Source organism: Camelus ferus, chromosome 27 (genome assembly GCF_009834535.1).
Source record: "Camelus ferus isolate YT-003-E chromosome 27, BCGSAC_Cfer_1.0, whole genome shotgun sequence".
Taxonomy (NCBI): domain Eukaryota; kingdom Metazoa; phylum Chordata; class Mammalia; order Artiodactyla; family Camelidae; genus Camelus; species Camelus ferus.
The window spans coordinates 12,000,350-12,018,675 of NC_045722.1; the positions used below are offsets into that span (position 1 = coordinate 12,000,350).

The following is an 18,326-nucleotide window of genomic DNA, read 5'->3' on the forward strand; positions in this document are numbered from 1 at the left end:
CCCACACGGCTCACTTCCGCCGCCCAGAAGCTTGCGCGTGGGGCGTACCATTAAGGCAGATGGGGAGGGGGAACCGCCTCCTCGGACGTTCCTACTGTAGGGCGGGGTCGCACACTGCAAACTCGAATTTGGTACTGCAGAGTGAGCATGCGCAGTGTGGACTGAGTGTAGCGGTATCTTCCTCTGTTAAGCTTTCCTTGTGTACTGTTGGGGAAAGAGTCAACGAGAGAGAGCGGATGAGTCAAGTGATGGCTCTGCAAGTCTTTGCACTGGAAGTGACTGGAAGGCAGAAGTAGGTATCCTACTCCTTGTGCTTGTGGAGGTGCCAGTAAAGAAAAAAAGAAAAAAAATGTTGCCTGCCCTTCCAGTTCTACAAGGATCAAGTCCTTAGCCACTGCAATCGCCCATCTCATTATACCTGAGAGGAATTCAGGATGGAGAAAAACACAAAACATTCTGTGCCTTGGATGTACTGACCCTTGGGTAGTTACAACGCATGTCTAAGGAATAATTTCAATGAACCCAGACTCTTGAATTGTCCCATACATAGAAAAGCACTTAAATCATTAATTTGAAATGTATGGGTTTTTGTGATTAGCAGTTATCTTTTGATGTTCGACTAGATGTCCATCCCCACTCCACCCCCAATACACAAAATCTTATATATATCCTGGCTCCCCCTCTTAACCTCAGAGCAAATCTTCAAAGCTATCAGAGAGGCTGACTCCTGGGCTACAGTCCTCAGTAAGGTCCTTGGATAAAACTTAACTCACAACTTTTAGGTTGTGTGTTTTTCTTTCAGTCAACAGCCCTAAGATGTAAGTCACATGTGGCCAGCCAGGGAGCTTTTTGCATGGGAAACCTCATCATTTAGAACATAGCCTGGCAAAGCAGTAAATTCTTAGAAAATATTTGTTAAGCGAACAACTGACAATGGAACAAAGAGCAATGGGGGAGGGCTGAGAGTCTGTATTAAGTTGAAGGGGCAGCTTGTACAAAGGGCCTGACAGCAACACGCACTCCAGCCTTTGGCTAGTTCAGCAGGTAAACCTGCTTCGAATGAAGGTGGGAAAGCAGGGGCTTGGAAGTCCTTTTCACATCAGGAGCAGTGGGGAACAGCTGAAGTGGAAGGGCATGATTGTATTCACTTTGTAGAACAGTATTTCTGGCAGGTGAGTGCTACAGAGATTGTTCAAGAGAGATAATGGGGGTAGGGGGATTGAAGCAGGACCTCTTAGGAGGCTATAAATTGTCCTGGACACAAGTGGTGGTGGTCCAAACAGTAGCAATGGGGACAAATGGAAAAGAGTGGACCCCATATGAAAGAGATTAGGAAGTAGAGTGCATTGGCTTGGGGAGAGATGGGAGGAGTTGAGGAGTACTCAGGCTTGAATGACTGGGGTAGGGGGTGGGTTGATACTGCCAGTAGACTGACACATAGGGAAAGGCGCAAGTTTGAGGATGATGATGAGGCCTTCACATTTGAACTTGCCAAATGTGAGGTGCCCTTGGGATGGCAGGTGAAGGAATGCTAATATCAGGGGACATTCAGTTGGGAGCCTGACTCCCAGTTTCCAGGAGTGAAGTGGCTCTAATTCTGGGAGAAATATAACTGCTGGAAGAGAATGATGCCTTTCAGCTGTCTGGGACTGCTACTTGCTTATGATCCCTTCCTTTTCTGATAAGGGCACTAGTCTCGTCATGAGGACCCTACTCTCATGACCTTGTCTAAAGCTAATCATCTGCCAGAAGACCCACCTCCTAACAGCAACAAACTGGGGGTTTTAGGGCTTCAGCATAAGAATTCAGTGGGGGACACACACATTCAGTCCATAGCAAACACACTTTCTTCTTTGGTGGTGGGGACTTAAAGCCAACTTCCCATTTGAGAGCACTCATTTGTTTGTCCTCATATTATTAAACCTACTTAATTCAAAAATACTCTTTGAACAAGCATACTGATTGATTTCATTGTTCTGCTCCTCATTGCTTTCATCTCTGGCTCCTCCCGCTGCCCCACTGCTGTAGTGCAGACTCTTCTTTGTCGACTAAGCGTGCCTCTTGGAGGAACTGGAATTTTTTGGAGCACGAGGTGGCTGCCAGCCCATGCTAGTCAGGGCAGTCTCATTACCACCGTGCAATTTTAAGGAAGGTGCAGTATGTCCCTCAACCTTGGTTTTCCAGTTTCTTAAAGGAGGGTTTGAGGCCCAGGAATTCCTAGGGTCCTCCAGGCCCAGGAGAATTAGGACTGGCCAAGAGGGAATGGCAATGACCAGACTCTTGTCCCCTGAAGCTGCTCTCAAGAAGGTGAAATGATGTCACCTTCCCCAGGAGCCAGGGGCAGGTGTGACTTCCCTGGGCAGCAACATCTGTGTCACTCTCACTTCCGGAGAAGGGGGCAGCCTTGTGTGTTGAATGATGAGAGGGCTTTAGAGTAACCAGGACTCCACTCCGTGCCAGCTGTGTGGCTTTGGGCAGGTCCCCTCACCTCTCTGACTCTGAGTTCTCTGTTCCGTGAAAAGGGGGAATTTACTCTCTACTTCACATCTGAAAAGACTGGATGAGGTAATGCTAGTAAGGCCCCTGCCACAGTAGAGAATAGGGGCACAGTAAACGCAAGCCCCACCGCCCCATGCCTCCAGCCTGGCAGAGAGAGCCAGGGAGCCCAGAGTGGCTGCCAATGTGGCCAGCACAGGTGTCCCGGCCAATGAGGGCAACTTCCCCCCTCACACAGTGGCACTATTGTTCCAGCCAGAGGAGCTGGGCATGGACGTGACTCCGGGGAGTGGGGAAGGGCAGGGCAGAGGCAGAGAAGGGCTGTGAGCAGAGGATAATGCCTCAGAAGGCTCTGCTCCTTAAACAGGGCCTTGTGGCCTGCCAGCATCCTGAAAATCTCTGTGGACAGCAGCCCACTCCCATCAGGGCTGTGCCATCAATGCAAAAGGTTCCTTGGTGCACAGGAATGTTCTTCTTTGTGCTGGACTCCATGACCCAGCTTTGACAGAGCCTCTTCTGGGGCCTCCATATTTCTGTCCTGTGGTAACCCCCTACCTCCATTATCTCCCATGAACCTTGCACTCTGTGAAGTACCTGGAAAAAAAATTCAACATCCCACCTATATTAGTTTGCTAAAGCTGCCATAACAAAGTGCTACAGACTGAGTGGCTTACACAACAGAAATTCATTTTCTCACAGTTCTGGAGGCTTGAAGTCAAGGTATTGACAGGGCTGGTTTCTTCTGAGACCCCTCCCCTTGGCTTGTAGGTGACACCTCCTTCCTGTGTCTTCATCTCTTCATGCCTCTGTAACTGTGTCCAAATTTCCTCTTCTTATAAGGACAACAGTCATATTGGATAGGGTCTACCCTGATGACCTCAATTACCATAAAGTACCTTTTCCCTTAATTACCTCTCAAAGACCCTACATCCAAATATAGACACACAGGACTTCAAAATATGAATTTAGGGGAAGGGGTACACAATTCATAACACCATTTTACAAGTGTAACAGCTGAGGCCAGAGAGGGTCAATGGCTTGTGGTAGGCAGGGCCAGGCCTAGAATCAGGTCAGGATGCCCTCCCTCTTTGTCCTCCTTTCTCTGCTGCTCACACCCCCAATCAGGTCCCCACTGCCCTGCCCCCAAAAGAAGATGAGGATGGTGGATGAAGGTAGTCCTTAATCTACCTCGCCACCAATCTGCAGAGCTGATGCGAAGTGAGAGGTCAGGCAAGGGGACTGCTGGGCACAGGCAGAAAAGGGAGAGGCCAGAAACTCTCTAGTGCTCTTGGGATTCTTGTTAAAATACAGGTTCTGATTTAGCCTGTCTGGGAAAGGGCCTGGTACTTTGAATTTCTATCAGACTCCAAGGTGATGCTGATGGTAACTTTGAGTGGTAACAAGGTTTAGACCAGCCCTGCCCATTAGAAATATGATAGGAGCCATTAACACTAAATTAAAATTAGAAAATTAAAAATTTTCTAATGACCACATCAAAAAAAGTAAAACAGGTGAAATTAACTCAAATATATTCTAAACCCAATATATCCAAAACATCATTTCAGAACACCAAGCCATATAAAAATTGTTAATGAGAAATTTTTGCACTACATCTTCAAAATCCAGTAGGTATTTCATATTTATAGCACATCTCACTTCAGACTCTAAGTTTTTCTCAAAAGTACTTGATCATAACATTTACAGTTGAAAAGGTAGAATCACACACTTAAGTGTTTCCAAACATACTGAAGAATTTTCCAATAACTTAATCTAGCTATCAGGTTTTAAATTTAAATTTAGTTAAATAAAATTTACAATTCAGTTCTGTCACTTTATCCCATTTCAAGTGCTGAAAATTTGCGTGTAGCCCGTGGCTTCTGTATTGAACAGCACAGGACTAAACTGCCAGGGAGCAGAATGATAGAAATGAGAGATTCCCGAGCTCCAGGGAGGACTTGGGAGAGAAGCAGACCAAGAGCCAGTCAGCACCCAGAGAGGGAGCCCAGGCTGTTGGAAGCAAAGGGCTTCTGGTCAGTCAGCTACATCCCTAGATCCAAGCCCCAGACATCATGATCGGCTCTAGAGGAAGGTGTCTGAAGAGGTAGGGGTGGGGAGAGGTTAGGTGCTGGTCCCAGGGCGCTGCCCATCAAGGGCACTCTCAGCAGCCTAAGGGTATCTGAAGAGGGCACAAGAGGATGAAGAGATCCTAAACCTATCCATTTAGAGATGTGTTGGAAAAGAACTACTTCTGGGGAAAACCTAAAAGCATTTCTGGGGATTCTGGAGAATGCCCCACGCACAGGAGCTTGGCTCTGCCCCCAGGCACCTCTGGGAAGCAAAACCAAGACCAAGGATGACATTATAGATGACTGCTTGGGGCTCTGTCCTTTAGTGGAAACAGGGAACTCTCTGCCTGTGGAATCCTGGAGAGACAATATTAATATTCTAAAGGCATTACCACCACCACCCCTCCATGAGGTAGATTACCAAAACAGTGGCTGGGAAGCCACCTGGGGCTGCAGAGGGGTTTCTTGCTGTGCAGAGAGTTGAATAATATGAGTCCCCTCCACCCAGATGCCTATTGTTTCTCTATTTGGAGTAACTGCCAACATTTACTGCACATTTACATTTACTGAGTGTCAGGCATGAGCTAATTAAGCACTTGGTTGCCATTTCATCCTCACTAAAGCCATGAGCCTGTCCTCTCATTATCTCCAATTTTCAGGGGAGGAAACTGAGTCACTGAGTGGTGAAGTCACTTCTCATAGCTAGAAGGTGCTGGAGTTAGGATTTAAAAATGGGCAGCGTGGTTCCCAAGCAGCCTCCTATCACTTCAGCCTACTGCCTAAAATCAGGTCAGCCTGTCTTGTCCTTTCCCCACTCAGCTTTAAGCAGCTACATTTCCCACCCGGCCCCACTCCTTGGCCCCTACCTTGCCAGGCCCTGCTGGGCTGGGGGGAGGGTGACAGGCCTGGATTCATCACAGCTGCCATTTCATCTACAATCACATTTAAAATTTCCCTCCACCTCGTGCACATCTTACCCTGGGGTGTGCTTTCTCAGACCACCGCGTGATGAGAGAGAGGACAGGGAGAAGGGAATGAGGCTGACCCAGATCCCACCCCTACAGCCCGGCTTCCACATGGCTGAGCAGGAACTCCAGAGCAGACGCACACAAAGGAGGGCTTTGAGGGGCCTCCAGCCAGGCCCAAGCTGATCCCCTCTCCCCCCGGATGCGTCACTTGCCCCAATCTGGGCCTCCCTGTGAGCCCGATTTAACAGGAAACTGTGGGCCATGAGAGGTTCCTTGTGACACACTAATCCCAGCCTGCTGACTGGACCACGCCCCCAGTGGAGGCAACCTCCAGGGTCCTGGAGGACACGGGCAGCAAGTACCCCAAGGAGAAGCTGCTGACTTGACAGGTAAGTCAGTCGCAGGGGACTGGCTGGGCCAGGGAACCCAGGACTGGGGTGAGGAGATGGTGGTGGGGAGACCATGCCCCACGCTGCCCAAAAAACTGAAATCAACTGGCCATTCTCTGGGTTAGGCTAGACCAACCTGATGCCAGATTTAGCAAATAAAAGTATAGGATACCCAGCTAAATATGAATTTCAGATGAACAACAAATACTTTTTGAGTATGAGTAATGTCCCAAATATTGTACAGCCTATCCTTACACTTCAAAAAAAATTTTTTCATTCATCTGAAATTCACTTGTAATTGGGCATTCTGTAGTTTATCTGCAACAGCCTTGACCTGGAATGAGGATGGGTATTTTTTCATTGTAAACAGCTCATAAATCAATATTTTAAAAAAATCACAGTTAGTAGACTGGGCATACTTAAAAAAGAGTTGCTGTACTGGCTTAACCCTCCATTTCTGTGATCTGGGATCTTGACGTGATGATCTGTTTCATTAGCTGGGGGTGTCTAGCCACTGTCTTTCCCATCTGAGCTCCTTTCCTGGGGAGTTCTATCAGCCTCTCCATTTCTGATTCAGCAAAACCCAAGTGACAGCACGGCAGCATTTCAGGCTGTTTTGTATCTATGCCCACATATCTGGAAGTCTACTGCCAGAAAGCTGACTTAGATTTGGTTCCTGTTGGTGGATTACAGCTCTCAGAACTTCCCTTGCTGGGGCTGTGGAGTGGGAGAGGCAGGAAATGGGAGACCCTCAGACATTGCCTGGAATCCACTAAGTCTCTCTGTGCAAGTTGGGATAATGATCAGTATGATGCTAAGAAAGAGAAGAGGAACAATGTTTTAGAGCAAAACACTGTGCTAGGTACCATACAGAAATTATATGATCTTCATCACAACTCTATTTGGTAGGTATGGTTATTATCCCCAATTTGCAGAAGAGGAAACTGAGGCTCAGAAAGGTTAAATAACTTGTCTAAGGTCAGACAGGTGGTAAATGACAAAGCCTGATTCAAACCGGGGTCTCTCTGACCCTAAAGGGTTTTCTGTGACACCAGCTCTTCTAGGGACTTTGTCTGGAGATGTTCTAGGTGTCAAATCAAGTCTTAGTGTCAGGCAGACATAGATTCAAAACCCACCTCTGCCATTTATCAGCAATGAACAGGTGACAACAGGAACCAGGTCAGAGGCAGGAGCAGGGGATGTTTAGGTGGGAGAGGAGAATATCTGGAAACACCTTCAGGGCCACCAGGGGTGCTGCTTTAAAGTGCAGATGTCCAGGCCCCAGACAGACCTCCTGAGTCAGAATCACAGGTGCAGGGCCCAGGCATCTGCATTTCAAACAAATGCTTCACGTGATTCTGCTGCACTCAAAAGTTTGAGATCCATTGTTCTGAGACAATAACAGAACAGCTTCTCCTTGCCACTGCAGCCCTGACTTCCTCTCCTAAGGAGGCTGCCTGGAGAGGCCAGGACAGAAGTGAGGTTCTTTTTCTCAGTACTCCGAGTCTTCCAGAGACAGCATGTCAGAGGGGGTGAGTACCCCTGTGCCCTGGGGCTCCCCTCCTCCTTCCACCTTCCCTCCTTCCTTCTCCTCTCTCTCCCATTTCTCCATCATCTGGTCTGCCTGGGGTTATGGGCCCTCATCCCTACAACCTCTCTGTGGTCCCTGACCCCACCCAAAAGGACACAGTTTAACAATGACCTTGGGCAAAAGCACTAGTTTAGGGCCTGAGCAGGCCCATTTGACTGGCTTGCTGAGGCTGATGGGGATTTCTTCCTGTTTTTTCCTGGCTTCTCTCTGCCCAGGCGGGCACATTCCGCTTGGTGCCTGAAGAGGAACAGGAACTCCGTTCCCAACTGGAGCGGCTTACAACCAAAGACCATGGGCCTGTCTTTGGCCAATGCAGCCAGTTGCCCCGCCACACCTTGCAGAAGGTAAGATGGCCCCAGGTATGCAAGGGGGCAGGCTAGGGAGGCAACAAGGAGGAATGTTGACAGCATCCTCTTTCCTGTAGAAAGAACCCAGCACTAGCTCTCCAGGTCATCCTGGACCTAATGGACTGGCTTGTTCTAGGGGCTATCTTGAAGGTCAGAGCCAAAGCAGCAACCAGGGTGAGCAGACATCCAGGCCAGCCTATTCCAAGACTACAGCACCAACAGGGCTCCCTGAAACCAATGCCAGGACCTAGAGCCTCTGAACCAGGGCACCATCCTAGACTCAGATGTGAGAAACATTGGTTTGCAAGTGGCTTTGGAGAACAGGGATCCAACTGCTGCCCACAATGGATAGGAAAGGGCCTGAGTTCTAATATCAGATTGACTTCCAACTTGCTGTGTGACCTTGAGCAAACTGCCTTCCCTGTCTTGGTCTTGCCTTCAGTATGAAAGAAAGTTGTTGGACAAGCTCAGAGATTATCAGACTGTGGGCTGGCAGAGAGGTCTTGGGGTTGAGCTGGGCCTGGACTCCTATCCATCTCTGTTCCCTGGGCACCTCAAGGGAAAGGTGCTCTGAGCTCCCCTAGACCTGCTTTCCCCCCTCATGCCAAAGAGAGAATTAGCTGAGGAGTTCTCCAGGCTCAGCCAAGGGGAGGAATGTTAGGCAGAGGGCAAGTTGCCATTTGCCTGGTATCTTTGTTTTTGAAAAGATCAGAAATGAGCCTGGGAGGCAGCAGAGTGAAGTGATTAAGTCCAGCCTGTATAGGAGTCCCAGTTCTACCCATTTTTATCTGGGTGATCTGAGGCAAGAATATCTTGACTTCTATGAGCCTCAGTCTGCTCACCCTGAGAAATGGGGATAGGAATAGCAACCTTACTGTGATGGGTTGTAGCAAAGATTTAATAACATAACATGTTTAAAGGCCTTAGCAGTGTGCTAAGTTAGGGCTCCAGTAAGTGTAGATTTTGGACTATCTCCTGCAAACAAACCCGGGATGAGCATTTTGACTCATTTTCTCCAATGACTGTAATTTGCAATCTGAGATGCTGCCGGTGCTGATGCTGCGCTTGTGGGCAGAGAAGCGATGACCCCAGCTGCCGCCCCCTCTGCCCCTCAGTGGGTCTGGCACCAGGAGGAGACTTCCACACCAGTGCCTACCTGTGACTTCGTGCCTGCACCCCACTTCTGTTCCAGGCCAAGGACGAGCTGAATGAGACAGAGGACACTCGGGAGGAGGTGGTGCAGGAGCTGCAGGAACTAGTGCAGACAGAGGCAGCCTCTGGGCAGGAGCTGGCAGTGGCTGTGGCCGAGAGGGTGCAGGGAAAGGACAGTGCTTTCTTCCTGCGTTTCATCCGCGCACGCAAGTTCGACGTGGGGCGAGCCTACGAGCTGCTCAGAGGTGAGGCCTGCACTGGAAGGACAGCCCTGGGAAGGCTGAGGGGGGTGGGGAGTGAGGGGGTAAAGGAGGGAGGTCATGAGGATGGTATTGACCCTCACCCAGGAACTGAGGAGATGGACCCCTCCACTTCCATCCAATTCCCTGCCCTGCGCAAGTCACTCTGCGCCTTTTTTATCCTTATCTGTAAAATGGGTGTGTGAGTGAAATAGCCTTCAAGATCTCTTTCAGCTTTGACAATGAATGAATGCGCCTGGCAGGACAAGATTCCTAGAGATCTAGCCCCTCTCTCTCCTCTCTCCGAGTCTGGGGACTCAATAAATAGAACTGAGTCACCCAAATTGTGTGTCCAAGATGAAGGAGTTTCCTTTCCCTTCCCTCCCCTCCCCGACCCATTCAGCCTAGGTTTTGGCTCTGGAGCACTGCAGGGAAGGCGGGTATGAGCCTGACTCCCCGCAGGTACCCAAACATCATGCAGAGTGGAACTGAAGATGGTGCCAGCCTTGGGAGTGAGCCCCAAGGACAGAACTGCCCTGGCTGTACCCACTGGTTGAAGACAAGTGTCCCAAGGAAATCAAGTTCTTGGGGCCGGTCGAGGGAAGGCGTGTCTGAGCAGGCCCTCTACAGCCTAATGAGTCCCCTTCTTCCTTATTCTTTCTTTCTGTAAATGTTAATTCACTGCTGTGCTCTGCCAACCACTGTTTTAGGCCAAAGGATATATCAGAGAAGAAAGCCGACAAGAACTGCCTGCCCTCGTGGGCCTTATGTTCTAAGGGTGGAAAGAATAAACCAGACAAATAAAATAAAAATGAATAAGACTGTTAGAGAGTAAGAAGGGATAATGATAAAAATAAAGGAGGTGGATATGAAGGACTGAGGGGTTGAAGTTTTAGGTGAAGTGGCTAGGAAGGCCAACTTTTGAAGAAAAATTCAAAGGAAATAAGATACCTGGGGGAAGGGCAGTAGGGCAGAGGGAACAGCCAGGATGAGGACTGGGTGGAGGGAGCGTGCCCGGAGTGTTGGGGACGAGCAAGGAGGTCAGTGGCTTTCCCTTGGCAAATGCTCCCGGAAGACCTCCTCTGGACCTGGCCCCTCCAGGGTTGGAGTGGAGACAACCGCAGAGGGGCGGGGACCCATTCAGGATGGGCCAGGATGGGGTTAGTGGGTGGTAGAGGTACAGCTGGAATCAGAAAGGGCCTCTGTGTCCTGCTAGGGGTTTGGATTTTATCTGGGGGTCTTCTCCCCACCCCCACTCAGCTGATCCTGTGTTCAGCTGAGAAACCTGTGCCTCTACCCACAGGAAAGAGAAAAAGAGCAAGTAATCATCGTCCTCAGATTTAGAATCACACTTCTTGTTTGTCCAGTTTACAAACGATGTTCATATCTGAAATCTTTTTTGATTGCCACAGTAATCTGGTGAGAGAGGCTGATATTATCCTCCCACTTTTGGGGAGAGGAAACATGGGGCACAAAAAGGTTGAATATCCTGCTGGGTTACACACAGCAGGTGTGTGGAGGAGCCAGGCAGGAGTCCAAGTCTCTGCACCCCCACCATGTGCCACCCCTGGATGCGCTGGCTCCCTGAGGAGCCTCCTCTGCTCTCCTCTGCCAGGCTACGTGAACTTCCGGCTGCAGTACCCAGAGCTCTTCGACAGCCTGTCCCTGGAGGCCATCCGCTGCACTGTGGAGGCTGGCTACCCTGGTGTCCTCTCCAGTCGGGACAAGTATGGCCGAGTGGTCCTCCTCTTCAATATTGAGAACTGGGACTCTGAAGAAATCACCTTTGATGAGGTCAGCTGGGGCTTGCCTAGCTCCTCCTATCTCCGGGGCTGGGTGCCTTTCCCCAAACCTGGCCTCCATTGGACCTTCATTCCTGGCAGCTGGAAAACCCAGCAGCTCTGTAGGCTGGGCCCACTGGCCAATACATGGCTGCCCCTGGTATCCCTGCCAAGTGGGAGTGACAGCTATGGGCCATGAGCTGGGATCAGCCCTGCCAAATGCTGAAAGCTGTGAGCGACACAGAGAACAGGGCTTAGTGGGCTGGGAGAGATTCTGAAAAACACAAGTTCCAACCTATTAAGCAGCCTGAGTTCTTTGCATTTGTATATGTATGTGATTTCACTTGTCAAGCCCTTAAGAAAGCTGCCCTAGTTGCAGAATTGGGGTTTGTGCCACTAAGCCTTAAAAAAAATACAAACTCATTTTAGAAAATGCTATCTAGTCACAACACCATTTATTTAAAAGTCCATCTTTTCCCCCAGTGACTTGAGATGCCATCTTTATCATATTCTGCATCTTCATATATACGTGGGTCTATTTCTGGATTTTCTACTCTGTGTCATCTCTCTATTCATGCTCCAGTACTGCACTGTTTTCATTATAAAGATGGTATAGAATGTTTAATATCTGTTGGGGTTAGTTCTACCCTTAATGCTCCTCTTTTTCAAGGCTTTTCTAGCTATTCTTGTGTATTTACTTTCCATTATGAATCTTAGAATTAATTTGTTTAGCTCCAGGAGAAATGTTAGGAGTTTTTACTGGGATAACGTTAATGTAAATAACAAACTTGGAGAGAATTAGCATCTTTATGAATGCAACATCCTTGGCCAGTGGTACTATCCAGACAAGGGATGACCTCCCTTTCACATTTTGAGCTTTCAGGAGTGTTTTAAAGCTTTCAAATGTTACGCACATTTGTCATTAAGTTTGTCTTAAGTATTTATTTTATTGTTGTTGCTATAAGTGAGGCTTTCTCAGCCATTATATCTAATTGATTATTTTTATATCTGTGGAGATTATTGTTTTTGTATGTTAATTTTGTATCCTGGTATTTTACTGAATTCTTTTGTTATTTATGTCAGTTTTATAATTGATGCTCTTGAGTTTTTCAAGAGCACTATCCTATTAACTGTAAATGGAGCTAATTGTTTTTCTTTTCCTTTTCTACTTCTTATGCCCTTTATTTAAAAACAAAATGAAACAAATTTGATTGCATTAGCCAATACTTCCAACACAGAATTGAATTGTGGTGGGGAAAGCGAACATCCTTATCTTGTTCCCGATTGTATTAAGGATGCCTGTAAGTGTTTTCCACTCTGTAAGATATTGGCTTTAGGACTGAGGCATACATATGTATATAAAGAGGAGACTTACAAATATTTTTTACTACATAAGTGATATCTACTCATTTTAGAAAATACCAAAAAAAAAAATCACGTTTAAAATTATCCACAATTCAGAGAAACCCAGAGATTTCTACCACTAACATCCTTCCAGCCTATGTTTTCTAGAAACCTAAAAACATATGTGCTTGCACATGTGCGTACACACACACACACACACACACACCTTTTCTTATAAAAATGGGATCATATTCTACAATAATATACCATGAATGGATATCTTTCTGTACCATTAGTCTTTTTAATGGGGGTGGGTAATTAGGCTTGTTTATTTATTTTTGGAGGACGTACTGGGGATTGAACCCAGGATCTTGTGCATGCTAAGCATGCACTCTTCCACTTGAGCTATACCCACCCCTGTCATTAATCTTATATATCACTGTTCCAGAATACTCCATAGCATGAATATGCCATAATTTCACCAGTCCCTTATTGCTGGGCATTTAGGTTGTTTCACAATTACAAGGGTACGGGGATAAACACTCTGGCATCTTACCATGGGTATGACATTGAAGATTATTTTCTTGGGATACATTCACAGAGGTGGACTGTACCCAGCTCAAAGCCTGTGACAAATTACCTCTGGTAAAGAGTATACCAATTAGCTCTCCCCTTGGGACCTTGAGTCTTAACTATCTTTGTGGGTTACAGCCTGTTCATTCTGTGCCCAAGATCTTGCAGGCATATTGTTTCATCCTGGAGAAGCTACTGGAGAATGAGGAAACTCAAATCAATGGCTTCTGCATCATCGAGAACTTCAGGGGCTTTACCATGCAGCAGGCTGCCGGGCTTCGGGCTTCCGATCTCAGGAAGATGGTGGACATGCTCCAGGTGAGGCCTCAGAGCCCTGTCCTTTAGCAGCCTCTCACAGGCGGCGAGGCTGGGAGGCTTGGCCCGGTTTAGCGGTGCTGGCAGGGACCTGAGAAGACAACCACTTAGTGCCAAAAAGAGCAATGACAGTCACAGCCCTGACCACACACACTTTGTAGTGATCGATAGTTTGCCAAGTATTCACATTCATTAATTCATTTACTCCTCAAAAGCATTCTCTCCCTGCTTCCCTGCTTCATTTTACAAACGTAGAAACCTAGACAGAGAGATCTGAGTGACTCCTCAAGGTCACATGCCTGTAAAGTGGCAGAGGTGGGACTTGAACCTACACCTTCTGACCTGGGATCCCATTCTTTGTCCAAATACGTCATGCTGCCTCTCTCTGAAAGTGAATTTATCCTGAGAAAGGGCTATCTCTAACTCCCTTGACAGCTCAGTCCTATATACTGACGTGTCAGAAGTCCTTTCTTAGAGCTAATCTTAAATCTGCTTTCTCTGGGAGAGGAGGGGTGAGAGGTGGGGGTCATGGCAGGGGCTGAAGGCCAGTGAGGCATAACAATAGTGTCCCTCTGGTCTACAATAGTTTTGCAGTCCACTCAGCACGCGAGTGGGTTTGAAAAAGTTCAGTCACCTAAAAACCAAGTAAGATTACCATTTAATTTCTTTACTCCACATGCAGTTACAAGGTGTTATGCATCAGCAGGGAGAGGATTGGGCTGCGTGGCTTCTGGGGTTTCCTTCCTGCAGTTTGGGGCTGCAGTGAAGCCAGAGCGCCCCAGTTGCTGGCACAGATGGAACTTTCCATGGGCAGTCCTCTGGGGCTACAGTGTGAGACAACTCTGTCCTCATGTCATGAGGAGAGGCAGTAGGGGAGTGAGTGGGAACCCGTGAGGTCAGGGTCTTGTGGTGGGGCACTCTCTGTCCCTGCAGGATTCCTTCCCAGCCCGGTTCAAAGCCATTCACTTCATCTACCAGCCGTGGTACTTCACCACAACCTACAACGTGGTCAAGCCCTTCTTGAAGAGCAAATTGCTCCAGCGGGTAAGTGTGTGGCCACATAGGGAAGATGTCCAATGATCGTCTGGTGTGTGTGAGCGAGTGAGTGAATGGGGCTGTAGCAGGAAAGGGTTCATGAGACCAGAGGGATGAGATAGGAAGAAGAGAGGACCCCACCTGAGTCCTCCTCTGACACTGTACCATGGTCCTGAACAGAGTGGATCCCACAGACAGCACAACAAGAAGGACTGTGGAGAAGGACATCACTAGGCAGAGATGGCATATGTGACTTTGTCCTCCTGTCCCTCTTCTTTACCTCCAACTCCCATCCTTAGAGCATCCCCTGCTCAGCTCTGTCTCCCCTGCTTCCCTGCAGGTCTTTGTCCATGGAGAAGACCTCTCCGACTTCTTCCAGGAGTTCGATGAGGACATCCTGCCCTCCGACTTTGGGGGCACACAGCCCAAGTATGACGGCAAGGCTGTTGCCGAGAAGCTCTTTGGTCCCCGGGCCCAAGCCGAGAACACAGCCTTCTGAGAACGTCTCCTGCCATCCAACCTGTAGTTAGTATCCTCGGGCTTCTCCTTAGCTGTCCTGGACCCATAAGGCTGGGGAAAAGACTGCTCAGGGGGACTGTGGTTCCCCTGAACCTCACTAAGCTTGGGTGAGCTCAGGTGTCACCCTCCTCCCAAGTTGGGGAGCAATAAAGCAGGGGAATTCCCTTGAGCAAGAATTGAGGAGAGTTCTATTCCTACCGCCTCTGAAGCTTTAGGACAGACTTGTGTAGGGCTGGGTTTCAAAGACTCTAATCAAGCTTCTCAATGATTTCCTTTGTAATAGAGTTTTGCTATTTAGGGTCTATGAAAATAGGCAAGGAGACTGGCTTAAAAGTCTCTCCCCCAACCCGCCCCCAGTAAAAGTATAAAATAGAAGATAAAAGGGGGAGGAATATAAAAGCAAGTGATCTGGCAGGTACAATATTCTTGGTGGCTGATAGGCAGGCTAAGGGGTTTCCACCTGGAATTCCAGGGTGGAAGCAGCATTGAAGTGGCTCCATTTTGGGTTGGTCTGGTCCCCTTGGTCAGGTGCAGTCTGACATGTGTAGTGATGGTCAGAAGCTTGGACCTCTTTCAAGGGTGGCAGTTGTGTGCCCCTCCTTCCATCCATGGGGGTCTCTCCACCAAAAGCTCCCTCCTCCAGACCCCTTGCCTCAATGGATGGTTTTACTTAGATTGACAGATGGTATCTGTTGCTCTGGTTGAAGGGGACTCAGCAGCATCACCCCAAGAGATCTCCTAGAATATCTGGAGCTAAGAAGTTTAGTGTGAGAGGGCACAAACATGCTGCTGAGGGGGTCAAATGAAAAGAGAATGAAGAGGGACAGTGTATATAGCTCAGTGGTAAAGCATGTGCTTAGCATGCACGAGGTCCTGGATTCAATCCCCAGTGTCTCCATTTAAAAAAAAGAGAGAATGGAGACTTGCATTTGCCAAGATAGAGGGCACTGGTGACCCAACAGCACAGGTTTTGGTAGAGAAGGGGCAGGGATGAGTCTGAGTTAAAGAAATTAAAAGGAAGAGCATTTTTCAAACTTTCAAGATGTACTTCTAGTTGTTTTGTAAGAGTTATGTCCCAAATCTGAGGGAAACAGTGGCTGATCCCTCTTGGATGACTCCCATCTTTCCTGGGCCCCTAATTGCCAAGAGCCTTCCTAGTCCCACCCTCTGATTTGTGGGGGCTCTAATTTATAAATGAGATCAAGATTTGGAGAAAACTGCAGGCAGAGGCTCTTGGGGCAGCTTTGGCTCTTATGCAGATCCAAGTGGGATGCCAGGGTCCCCCCTAAAGACAGCAGGGCTAGCTCTGACAGGAAAGCCGAGGTGCTTTCTGAGGAAGAAGCTGTAAGGTTGGGACACAGTGAGTCAGTCCTGACTGTGGGCTGCCACCGCCCCCTGCTGGCCATGTCCTTGCACTGCCCCTCCATGCCCAGAGACAAACGGCAGGGACAGACTGGGCAGGAGCAGGCTGAGGCTGACCTTGCCAGAATGAGGGTGCCACCTTTGGGAGAATATGCCTGAAGACTATGAATTTTAATGTTAAAATCTGATGTGCTCGGTCTCACAAAATCCGAGCTGCCTGCATGCTGGATTCCTACAAGTGGCCACCACCCCCACATTAATGAGAGCGAGGAAGAGGGACAATAAAATACTCTTGAAAGCCACCAGATATGGGAAGGGAGACAACAAAGCATGACTTTTATGACAACCATTTGCTGAACAGAACACTTCCCTTTCTGGAGACATCTGGGAAGAGGCAGGGTTTCTGTCACGTGAAAGTAATTTGAACAGCAAAAGTTGGGAAGTCACAATGATGCATTTCTGCCATCTTCACGTGGACCTTTGGGGAAACATCGTCTGTTAGAGACAGAAGCACTTATTAAGGTATGGGTGGAGGTCTCAGGAAGGAAATGGGCCACCAGCTTTAGAGACCCTCTGAGCAAGACTGGCCCCTGCTTAGAGGCTTGAGTTTACCAAAGGGGCGCTGGAGGAGGCTAGTGCTGCCTGGTGTCCTGGCAAAGTCTTCCTGGAAGAGGGATGCCCAGGTCTTAAGTCAATCCGAAAAAGAGCTGAAGAGTCACCTTCAGGGTGAATTGGACCTCCTTTCTTCCCACTTTCAATGGTGGGCATGGCTCTGGTGTTGAGGAAGCTCAGCAGTGCAGGGTCTGGAAGCTCACAGGATACCTGGGAGCCTGACTACTCAACGTGTGCTCCCAGGAGGGCGTCTGCCCCACGTGGGAGCTTGCTAGTGATGCAGTATCTTAGGTGCCGCCTCGGATCTGCTGGATCATAATCTGCATTTTGATAAGATCCTCAGGGGACTGCACATTGAAGGACCAATCAGAGAGTCCAAAGCAGTGGCTTGCAACCTCCTTGCAGGTCCTCCTGGGGAGCTTTATGACTATTGAGGCCTTGGCCCCACCCAGAAATTCTCAAGTACTAAAGCTGGGGTGTGACCTGGAGAGCAAGACCTTTCCCAGCTCCCCAGGTAGCTCCAATGTGTACTGCTCCAAGTCATGTGTTTTGACATAGGGAGGAGGTGAGAGTTTAAAGGACCCATAGTTTTAATATTGGATTTAAAGGCAAACTCTGCACTTCGCTCTTCTTGAGCAGAGAGCAGGACTGCAAAATCCCTGTGGGATGGCAGCAGCTTATGCCTGGCTATCTGTCCCAGAATTAGAGCAATGTCCTCCTGGGGCCGTGACCAGAAGTCGCCCTGCCTTCAGGCAGGAAATGTGTAAGTGGGCACATTTAATTTCTCAAGGTAACCATATTAAGGCAGGAAAAGACCATGTCTTCTTTGAGGAGAGATTGAGCAGTTCAAGGCTAGACTGCCTGTAATGTCTTCCCAACCACTCAGCTACATGTAACCTCCTCTAAGGAGGGGATACCAAAGAAAGAAATGAGGAAGGAGGCTGTCCTGCAGATGGAGGGCCATCCAGTTAGATGTCCGGTCCTGCCCATGGGAAAGTACTCCCTGCAGGGCTAGAGCTGAGGGGCCTGTTAATGAAAGGTAACAAAAAATATATCAGCCCCCTTGGGAGAGCGAGTGATTGCAGATAAATGTCACCAAGAACAAACCTATAAGGAAGCATCAGGAGAGGCACAGCTGTGTGCCAACCACACGGGCAAGCTGCGGGCGTCGACCCAGCTAACACCCTGGACCTGAAGTCTCTCCCAGGTGGTGCTTTTTATAGGTAATATTCTTTGCAAGTTGATTTTCTTAGATCAAAATGGTCTGGCTATTTTATAGGGGATAGGAAGTGGAGGGAGGTGTGGGGAAGAAGCTTGCTCACCTGAAAGGGACGTACTTTGAAATCTGACATTGGGCATTCCTAGGTCATGCTAATGCACATCCTCCAAAACCAATACTCCCCACCCCACTTAGCTTGTCAAAGGTTTCACATGGCCAAGGAGGGAAGAAAACTCCAATTGCAAGGTTCTTGGGGTGGGGGCGCATAGACGGGCACAACTCTCCTGGCTGGGCCAGTGACTGACCCTGGGAGACCCT

General features: G+C 48.5%; 1 protein-coding gene across 2 annotated transcripts; it reads left to right on the top strand.

Annotated features, from left to right (window-relative positions):
* Positions 1-5,667: 5,667 nt before the first annotated feature.
* On the top strand, positions 5,668-15,201 carry RLBP1 (retinaldehyde binding protein 1). 2 transcript variants are annotated; one of them, XM_006192569.1, is made up of 9 exons: positions 5,820-5,919; positions 6,875-6,878; positions 7,369-7,451; positions 7,726-7,854; positions 9,050-9,254; positions 10,864-11,042; positions 13,106-13,264; positions 14,195-14,305; positions 14,637-15,201. In XM_006192569.1, the coding sequence occupies exons 3-9, from the start codon at positions 7,440-7,442 to the stop codon at positions 14,793-14,795; spliced, it is 954 nt and encodes a 317-aa protein (XP_006192631.1). In that variant the 5' UTR covers positions 5,820-5,919; positions 6,875-6,878; positions 7,369-7,439; the 3' UTR covers positions 14,796-15,201. The 2 variants fall into 2 exon arrangements, with proteins under 2 accessions (XP_014421420.1, XP_006192631.1); XM_014565934.1 differs by lacking the exon at positions 6,875-6,878 and having other exon boundaries at positions 5,668-5,927; positions 7,372-7,451; positions 14,637-15,160.
* The last annotated feature ends 3,125 nt before the right edge of the window (positions 15,202-18,326 follow it).